At 39.2% G+C, this 10841-nt stretch overlaps 1 protein-coding gene across 1 annotated transcript; it reads right to left on the bottom strand.

Annotated features, from left to right (window-relative positions):
* Positions 1-2682: 2682 nt before the first annotated feature.
* Positions 2683-10351, bottom strand: rhcgb (Rh family, C glycoprotein b; the record flags this gene model as incomplete). Its single annotated transcript, XM_080027812.1, has 11 exons — positions 2683-2710; positions 3439-3506; positions 3994-4067; positions 4222-4346; positions 4558-4694; positions 4883-5020; positions 5301-5467; positions 5564-5711; positions 6350-6500; positions 6956-7145; positions 10129-10351. The coding sequence occupies 11 exons, from the start codon at positions 10349-10351 to the stop codon at positions 2683-2685; spliced, it is 1449 nt and encodes a 482-aa protein (XP_079883938.1).
* Positions 10352-10841: the final 490 nt, after the last annotated feature.

Below are 10841 nucleotides of genomic sequence, written 5' to 3'. Positions count from 1 at the left end.
TTCAGTGGAGTTTTACTGCAGTGACTGACACATATCTGTGAACTGCAAGAAGAAAACGTGGAGACGAATATATGCTGGAAGGCAACATAATCCCCAATCAGACATATTGGGTTGTTTGTTTTCTTGTTTTCAAAATGGTAACATGAGCAAAAAAAAAAAAAAAGACAAAATACCACAACCAGGTGGTGTAAGCCGACCTCCCACATAGCACTTAGCCCTGCAGTGTTCTATACGTTTTTACCTCACTCGTGTGTAGAAGATTACAAACTAATCTCGACCCTACAAACAACGTCGCTGGCGTGCAGGCGAAAATGCACTTTTCCTGGTATGTTCTTTATCATTAATGAGCGTCTAAGCAGCCCCCTATATGGGAGCGTGTTTTGTGGGGCTATTCTGAGCCCTCGACCTGCAACCCTCGTTCCCACCCTCTGCTTCCCTTCGACCTGTCAATCAAAAGATCATGATTGAGCCTGGATGGCAGGCAGTCAGTCAGTAATGAAAAGTGAGGCCTCATTCTTTGCCTACATGTGCCTCCCCCTTTTCATGCCCCCTTGCCTCCCGAAGTTTTATTCCATCTCGCCTCTCGTCCTCCTAACCCCTAAACCCTTTCTTCTGTGCTGACCCACATACAGTTTGTGTTCAGAAGTCACATCTTTGGTCACTATTTGTCCAAAGAACGGCCAGCTTCATGCAGACATGGCTGCCACGGATTTAGAGGGCGAAGAAGGCCTTGTATCATTTATAAAAATAACTCTGATTTCTTGTTAACAGGCCTCTGCAATTGCCCTTATTTAAGTGGCGGATGAATAAACATGAGCAGAGCTGTAGCGGGAACTGCATGGGGGTAGGATGAGAAGGGGGCCCGGTTTGTGTGACTGTATGTATGTATTGGTAGGAAGGGAGGGAGGTATCGAGGGCAGTGGGGGAGCCTTTCTTCCCAGCAGGGCTGCATCTCGTTTAATTGGAGCACTTGTGGCACCATTACCTCCTTTACTCAAACACGTTACTGATGACAAAAGAAAACAGCACTAAGCCTGCCTTTGTTAGCAAGGGGACTGGACGGAGGAGATGGATTCCTAGCAGCTAGTCATGTGTGGGAATCATCGGCGCTCCCGCCACTGCTGCTGTTCCACCAATAACTTGGAAAATGACAGGCGTCACCAGAAGATGGACAGGACTGTTCTAAAATGAACTGCATAGGGCCATGATATTCTGTATTTGTAGACAAACTGGGCGTCATTCCTTTTGTTTTGTTTTCTTTGAATAAATCTACTCCTTCAAATAACCACCCAGGTGTCAATATTCAATGTATAAATACACAGGAATTCTCTCTATCAACCATATAAAAATGATTGACTCCAGCATATGTGCGCAAGCCATGTCAGTGACCTTGCCCCTTTTGCTACCTTTTGACCCGAGGACATGATGATGAGGCTGGTTAGTTTTTGGCCACCACAGTGTCTCGAGAGAGCAATAAGGGTGTGACCTTCAACCTCAATCTGACCCCACTAGGGAAGGGGACACTCAAGGGCTCTTAAATGAAGGAAACGCATGACTTCTTAGGCATAATTATGTATCTACAAGGGGTTAAGTGGTATTCAATTTCTTAAACAATAGTATAAACATATATAATGCATTATAATGCTTTGTTAATAATTCTTTATTAATCTTCAATGTCACATTACCATAAACAAACAGTTTTTGCCTTCTACTGTGTGCAATGGTCAGATACAAAATTCTTATTTGAAGGAAGTGGGTAAAAAATATCCACTGACACTTTAATTTATCCCCCCATTGAGAATTCATAAGCTGTACATGAACATTCAATAAAGGGTTTATAATTTATATATTTAAATACTATTTAAATAGTTCTTGTAGTTGTGATATATTAGTGGTTATTTAATTCTTTTTCAGCTCTTTCTTTTTTTATCCATCAACATGCTAAATCATTCTCATTACATGATCACACTATAAAAGTTCTCCATGGAGACACACAAAATCATTTGAGTTCTGTTTTTTTAATGCATTTGATACAAGTTACATAAGGACAAGACGTAACAATGCAAACATTTGACAAATAAGCTGACAGCATGAACTCACCTTAAAATTCTGAACTGCAGTCTGTTACAGCACATCGACAAAAGACATTTAAATCAGGTGAAAGTCCAGCAGAAAAACTATTTTAAAGTGCAAATCAAAATAAATGTTTTTAAAAAAGGAAAGAAAAAGGGAAAGATTTAGATATTTGTCTTACAACCGTTTTATAAGAACCTGTGGTTCTGTTCTGTTTTTAACACATTTTGTTGTAAATTAAAAAGTAAAAGTGTAGTCTCTCAGTGTTGAAATGAGATTAGTTACTCAAATAGATCCAAGAAAATGTCACATATGTAATAATAGTTTTAATACGTTCGATTAAATATGAATTGATTTTAACAGATAATAATAAAAAAACTTCTCTTACAACACTGGCATATATATTCACTATAGACAAACAAACAAAAAAGATTTTATGATTAAACAGGGCTAATCAACCTTGTTAACAGACATACATTCATTGTATGAAAAAAAATGTGTTTTGATTGGTGAGCAATAATTTGATCACAGTGATATTTCTGTGCAGTCGCAAATTTAGTGACAAACAGGCCATGTGTGATGAAGACAGATCGATCCGGATCAGTTCTGCTACTCCATGTTGAAATTTGACACAGCTCTGAAAAAAGCATCAACAAAAGAAACACAACATTTGAAAAGAATACAGTTAAATATTATCAAATCTAATACTTAAAACAAGTGGGATGTAATGGTTTTGATGATTGTATTTCCTTTTATGTCCTGTGTTTTAAAAACATAAACTTTTTTTATTCATTGACATTTGGCCTGTCGATGATGTTCATTTAAAGTCAATATCACTCTACACTGTAGATAATCTATCATGTATTTACATTTTTAATCTTCTGCACTCCACAGTTCATTCACCCCCGAATAGCATCATTTTCATTTCCACAGTAAGCACGACTTCAGTTGCAGAACTTCAAGGTCACTTCGAGGAGTGGAGCATGTGAAAAACCACTATCAACAAACAGCACCTTGAACTTAACCTGGGAAGTTCAGAGCACGGGGTCCGTGTCAGCATTTCGTAACCTAACCCACACTCAGTGATAGAGTGGCCACAGACTCTGTGGTGCCACACTCTCCACATGCTGACTGTGTGTCCATACTGTATGAAACACGATGAATAGATATTCCCAACAATGGTGTTGGAATTCTGTCAGGCACATCACATGTAGTTGCTGCAAATGTGTATCTGCTGCCATCAAGAGGAGAGTGAATGCAACACATGTCACAACAACAAAAGGCCACTACCAGCATGGCCTGTTTGGTGGGAGAATAATAAGGCACATCTCCCAGAACACTCAGATCAGATACAAGGAAACTTACATGTCTTTGTCCTGAGTGTGGTTGTTGTAATGAAGGGTCTGTTGGCTGCTCTCTTCCTCCTCAGGAAGCTGTGAATAATCAGAGTTTTATCATAATGATTTAGGGGGATTGAATAATGAAACCATGATCCACCAACAACAACATGTAGGATGCAGTGTGCCCTTGACCATGAAGTGGAAAATCATGGAGCGTTCCTCTGTAAATAGAGGTGGCAGAATGATGGTAGCCTATCTACCAACATGAAGAATGAGTCTCGGAAAACAAAAAATAGCATGTCTAGACTGTAAATCAAAGTCTTGGACCTGATTGGCCGGTTTAAAAAAAAAAAACTTAAATTCTTCTGATAATTCAAAGTTGAGATTCGGCATTGTGACCAGAAAGGATGCGTCTCCAAAGGCATTTAAACTCAAGTGGATTTGACAAACATTATAAAAACACAACTCAATCAAAACCACTAAAAATAATGTAGTCTATGAGATAATAGTAATTTGATATTCATATTTCTATTTCAAACTGTAAAATGCCTCTTTATGGCTGCAAAGAATTTTCTCTCACCTCCCAGTAGGGATCATCATCAAAGCAATTGTCATCTGCAGGATCTCCCCAGATAGGTAATCTTAAAATACAACCTGTGAGGAAAACAAATAGTCATTAAACCAACACACAGTCCATCATCCTTGTTTTGTAAACACAGCCATCTTATTCAGACACAGTATTTGTCATAGTTATTTAGGCCTTCATATATTTCTGAGCTGATGGGTGGTTGCAGTGGTTATTCCTTACCGACAAGGATGCCTCCGCCTATACCAAAGCAAAGAGCTACGCAGAGGCCTGCAGCCTGGTGACCACCCTGCTTTGAGGGTGTCATGTCTTTGAAATCACCCTCAAAGTCAAAGGTGTTAATAAGCCTATACAAAAAACAAATGAGTTGTTACTGTTAAGTTGTTCTTTTATAACAAATAATCATAGTTGGCCACAAAAATACAAATAATTGTATACTGCTTTCTTTTTTCGACCCTTCATTGCTTCCTGGTAGTCTTCTATCAGTTACATTAAAAAGTTATAGCTATTATAACCACTGGCCGCTGGTTTTCCTATTTCTAAGCAACGACCACTCACCCTTCGTGGCCATAAACCGACTCTGATGCCGCTGCAGCAGTAATGGCTCCCACAATGGCGCCTATAACTCCTGGCATGGCATGCAAGTTATGGATACCACATGTGTCCTGGATCTTCAGGTGCTTCTCCATGAACGGCTAAAAGACGCAGGAGTTAAAAAAAATTAACTCAGTTTGACTTTGTATGAGGATACGAAGATAGCCACTTACAGTTATTAGCTATTAGCAGACAATGTAGTTTGAACTAATCAGTAAATAAATCCATGGGGAAATCTTTGAGTAATCTAATCATAGCTAGTACACAATGAACCAGATAAATACCATACCGTGAGATAGACATATCCCAGCGTGGAGATGATACCACAGCAGAATCCTACGATCAGAGACCCGTATGGCATCAGCATGAACTCTGCTGCAGTTCCTACCGCAACACCTCCAGCAAGGGTGGAGTTCTGGATGTGAACCTGAGAGATGTGCGGTAACACACACAAATGTTACCCGAATGATGTGTTTAATGTGTCAAAACAATAGTACACACCGCTTCACTTCAGGGCAAAATTAAGATTTTTCAGGTGGGGCACAAGTCAACTATGTCATGGTTTGACAATTTTAAAAGGCTATTTCAGTACTTTTAATACTTTCACTTGACAGATAACTATTCTATATTATCCTAATCATGTCCATCCTACATAAATGACAGTGGTGGTGACTGACAAACAGAAAACAGACAGTGCTGGTGGTCACCATGTCTACTTTTCCGTGCTTCTGGAAGAGGCTTGAAATGGCTACAGTGGTGAGCACAGTTGAGGCCAGAGCCAGGTAGGTGTTCATGGCGGCTCTGTGCTGCCCATCCCCATGGTCTGTGATGGCTGAGTTGAAGCTGGGCCAGAACATCCACAGGAAGAGGGTGCCTATAGGCAGAAAGCAGGGTGGAGGTTTACAGATCAGTATAATAGGAAGTATTGTGAATGTTGAAATCGTTATGTTATAATAAAATCATGGCCCACCAATCATAGCAAAGACATCTGAGTGGTAAACAGAGCCCTGCAGACGACCGCTCTGGTGAAGGTTGGGCCGATAGAGCATCCACGAGATGGAGAGACCGTAATAAGCTCCAAATGTGTGGATCACCATGGAGCCTCCAGCATCTCTGGCCTTCAGGAAGACCATGTTAGCATTAGAAGTAGTAGAACAAAGCTACAGGGATGTTAAGAGGGCATTTGCTAGGTTACCCTTACTTCATATGATATAGGTGATACGATCGATCACCAGGGGTTACTCCTGGAGAAGTGTCACAATTTTCAGAATAAATGTAAGGTTATTGTTTTTTTATTTAGTAAGTTATTTGTTGGATTTAATTTTAAATCCAACAAAACATGTGAAGGCGATTTCATGATTATTTTGATGATGAATCGGATATTAAATGACATTAGAAATCCTATTAGTGGAAGAAGAAAATCTCAGATGGTTGTTTTGATCATTAGAATTATACTCTAAGCTCATCTTATGTTGTAAATTACTATGAGGTTACAAAGGTACTAAATTGTTACTTTGTGCAAAGTGACATAAGTGACATAACATAAGCGAGAAACCATGCGCCCATCTGTATGTCACAGGATTTTGGCATTTGATTTTGGCATCTGCTGATGTTCAGACACCTGAACCATGAAACACAAAATGAGAACTACATCTGACCCTCATTTGGTGTGGTCATTGAGTTGTGACAACATCTCTTCTGTTGTATTTATGCAGGAGAGCTACTATATATATACAAAAAGATTGTTTCAACTCACATGTATAAGACTCAGGATGATATATTCCTCCACAGCAAACAACGTGACGCCAAACAGAGTCATAACCAGCAGTTGGACTGGGCTGACTTTACCAAGTACTGCTCCGTAGGCAATTAAGCAGCCCGCCACACAGAAGTCAGCATTGATCATGCTGAGGAGGGGGGAAAAGTCAAAGTACGTTGTAGAAGTGTAGTGGACAAACAATGCAACCAGAGATCATTTGACATCTGTGGATCATATCTGTGGACAGTATACACAGTGACTTGCACTTCAATAGTATCACCCATCTCATTAGCCGGAGTTTCTCTTTCATTTCAAACCTGTCCACAAACATGAAAACGCCTTTGATGAGATATATTTATGGGAACGTGTCAGTCAGACTGGTTTCTTCACCTCACTGTGTATCCTTGTCTCTTCTAGAGAAACCATGCTAAGACATGTTTCCCAGAAATTAAATCAGAGTTGAATAAACATCACTTGCTTGAGAGGGTTAGGCCAACCACTGAGCCGTGGGGTTATATTGTTGGTGTTACGTTACCATTACCTTTTAGTAATCTAAGATGATGGGACCCTTTTGACTTATTGGGAATACAACTGAACAAATACCTTTCAACTCCAATTCTGATCTTTCCATCAGTGCCCAGTGAGTGGAACCAGCCTTGCATCAGCAGTGCCCATTGGATTCCGAAGGCCGCGATGAGGAAGTTGAAACCCACGGCACCGAAGCTGTACTTCTTAAGAAATGTCATTAGGAAGCCAAACCCAACAAAGATCATCACATGGACGTCCTGGAAACCTACAGGGCAAAGACAGAGGAAGGGCGAAATGAGGAGGGTGATGGGAACTGGCACAATGATTAGAAGAGGGAAGGCATTACTGTGTTGTTAAGTTATCGGTAGCCCTTTAGGTGTATAGAGTTGCTATATTCTCACTTGTAGAGTGCCCTTTTCTCCACAGACACTGCATGAAAGGGGGGCTGGAAAGCTATTTTTCGGAACTGTTGGACAGCTGTCTATCACAGGGATAGACCTCTTGTAAGAATGAATAGTTGATGAAGGAAAGTAAGAAAATGTGCTTCATAAAATTGGAAGAGAGGGTGATATGAATTTATCAAATCAAACTAAACAAGGATTCTGCAAAAAACTAGCCAAATTAATGTAAGAAATTTTTCATTCTGTGTTCACATTATCCCCCCATTCCTCTTCCTTGTTTAGGTGTTTCCTCTATTAGACTATTATCATTATCCAAGATTGGCTCATTTCTCTGCTCTTTGCAATATGTGTTCCAATATGAAAGAAAATCACATTATATGATGCCAAAGAGGAAACACTTTTTTGTATTCGATCATATATTAATGTATTCAATCATATATTAATAATTATTTTATCTAATGGTGTAATCATCGCATTGTTAATTCAGCAAATAGTTTTTTTCATATAACATATGATTTTTTTAAAGTAAATCAAGTACACATTTTGGAATGAATTGTTATGCAAGTGGAGAACCTGCATAAACACAATTTGCTTGCACAACATGCCATCACAGTGGCATACACACACACACACACACACACACACACACACACACACACACACACACACACACACACACACACACACACACACACACACACACACACACACACAAACACACACACACAAACACACACACAAAGAGCTTAATGTGTTAAAAATGTTATTATTTTAACCATTTTGGAAAAGGATGTCTCTTCTTTGTGAGGCAGTAAGTTTATACTGTATCTGCTATAACCAAGTGTGTGGATACATGAACCAGCCAGTATAATTTACAACACAACACTGTTCCCATCGGACACACCTCAGGACACAATAGATTCCCACTGAGCTGTGAAACAGTATCGTTTTCCATAGAGTATTTTGCAATAAATAGTATATAGGGGAGAACGGGGGAATCTGAGGCATCGGGTAATGTGAGCCACCCCCTGTATCTAGGCAACGGAAAACATTTGTGATCATGTGAGATATATGTTTTCAAGCCCCTCTCATTTCCCCATGGCCCTGAAAGAGAGGACCTCATGGTGCTGTGGTAAGCATGTTTTTTTCACCAAAATAGGTATTTTGCATGTAAAAGTACATTTTCTTGCTGTCAACTTAATCAACTGTTGTGCCAAAGCAAATGTATTCACGTAGAAAATCTTCTATCATACGTGTTGATGAACTACCAACATATGAAACCATGTGATGCTGATAACTGAAGATTAGCCTAAAATGCTAAGAAAGGTAGTTTTTTCTCAAATTGTGGTGGTGGGGGAAAGTGAGCCAAATGCTGTGGGGGAAAGTGAGCCACTGTCTCACTTTCCCCCACCATGAGGCACAAGTTAAGTTTAGTCTTAAACATATTTTAATGTAATATTACATGACATATGTTTTATTTTAATGTCATACACATTGTTGAAAAGCCATCATGCCAAGGAAATACACCAGGAAGACGATCTGGGGCAACCACACGGAAAGAGCACCTTCTCGTCTTTCCCTGTAACCTTCAGGGCTGGAATGTAGAGTAGGCCTAGTTGTAGAGTATGACAGGCTGATGTTATAATCCAATTGGGTCTTCTCCTGTGTTCTGAGTGCCAGGCTGTTCTCGCTGGTTCTGATTTTCCTATGCTTTGACCCCCAGACACTAGCTGGCTCTAAGGGTCCTGTGTTCTGACCCCCAGACTGTGTTCTAATCTAACTGGTTCTATCTTTCATTTGAATCTTATTAAAACCTTTTGAATTATAATATGTTGTATTTGATTTTGTTCAGAGTTACTTTCAAGTGTTTAGAAAATTTGCTTTGCTTAATTGACCAAACCCCACCATTCTTTTACTAGTCTGACATTAGTTCTGGAATGTGTGGCTAGCTTTCAGGATTCTTACTGTTACAATATGTGTTGTTATGGTAGTTTCAGAGTGGAAAAAGTAAGTGGATCAGTTTACCCCACAGCTGGGGTAAAGTGAGCCACATGACAACTTTTTTTAAAACAATCATATTTTCACTGCCCTTTGTCTTGAAAAAATTCTGCTAATGCCCATTTCTAGGAAACATCCTGAATTAATGGAAAATGTGTAAATTTGAGTGATAAATCATTTTAGCTCGCTTAGAGGGGAGCAAATGTAAAAAGTGGCTCAGATTACCCCGTTCTCCCCTACTATAAAATTATGTAAAAGTATAGTATTTTTTAAGCCTAACAAAGAGAAAAGGCTTCAGACTGTCCTCCATTTATAAGGTCCAGGACAGTGACATGTGACTTTAGGACAACAAACAGTGTCAAGAATTACATTTATCATCTGATATCCTAAACCACCTACTGTATGAGATGGCTTCATGATTAGCCTGACACCGACACCCTTGGAAGTGTAGTGTACAGTACAACCACACCCATACAATACACTCACACAAACAAACCCATATTGTGGTGAACCTATATGACCAAAAATTAAACTGAAGAAGGTAAGCCTCCACATGACAATTGTAAAGAAAAGCCTAAGGGGAACACAGGAACTATCATCAACCTGGTAATTCAAGTAGAAAAAAAAGTATAAGATAAAGTGTATAATTTTAATCTATAATTTATTTCCAGACAAATACTGATACAATTAAACAGAAAGCTAAATGGATGCATCAAGACCTACATTTTTATTCTATAGCATGAAGACAAATTTGTAAAACAAGAAAACAAGTTAAAAAAAATAGAAGAGATGCTTGAGATATTAGAAGAGGGGAAAAGAGAGTTTGGATCAGAAAACAAAGTCACTCACTTGGATATCTGAAGTAGAAGTCGTTCTCAATGTCACTCGATATATTATGAGCTTTCCTGTGCTCTATCCAGTGTGGGTCAGACTCTTCATCGTAACGAATAAAAACCCCAAACAGGATGATCATCGCAATTTGCCACACAAAGCAAACGGCTGGAAGACTGAGACGAACGTTAGTATCTTTTGTACGGTCACACAATTCCCTGAAGCTTTGACAACAGCCCATTGTTCCCTGTTATTTTTGATCTTCTGTTAAAAGAAAAAAACTATTAAATGAACAATAAAATAAAATGTAATAGAAATGATTAAAAAATTAAGGGTTTAAGAGCTGCTAAATTGCTCAGCCAAGCCGTCTTCTGCCAAAGGGACAGACACTTTCAATAGCCACGAGCATCTTGGACACAAGTGAATAAAGATGAGTGCTTGCATCGATAGGAGAACACTCCCACCGTCACTCCCTCTGCTACTGCACTCACTTGAAACTGACCCCTCTGGAAACCTCTTAGTTACAAGTGAGAGCAATGCTACATTGTTATTAATGCTTTAGAATAAATCTATATAGTATCTTTTTCCAGACATTTTGAATTATATAAATGAGCACATAATGTAAAAATGGCACTTGCCGATGTTCTGTTGTTTGTGATGGTTACACAAGTCTGGTTAGGTTACACGAGGTTGTCAACAACAGCAGGGATATGACATTTCTTGGATCCTCC

This window comes from Ammodytes marinus (genome assembly GCF_949987685.1).
Source record: "Ammodytes marinus genome assembly, chromosome: 5".
NCBI classification, from domain to species: Eukaryota; Metazoa; Chordata; class Actinopteri; order Uranoscopiformes; family Ammodytidae; genus Ammodytes; species Ammodytes marinus.
Note: the sequence above shows the minus strand (reverse complement) of the source record. Positions and strands in the feature narration are given on the sequence as shown.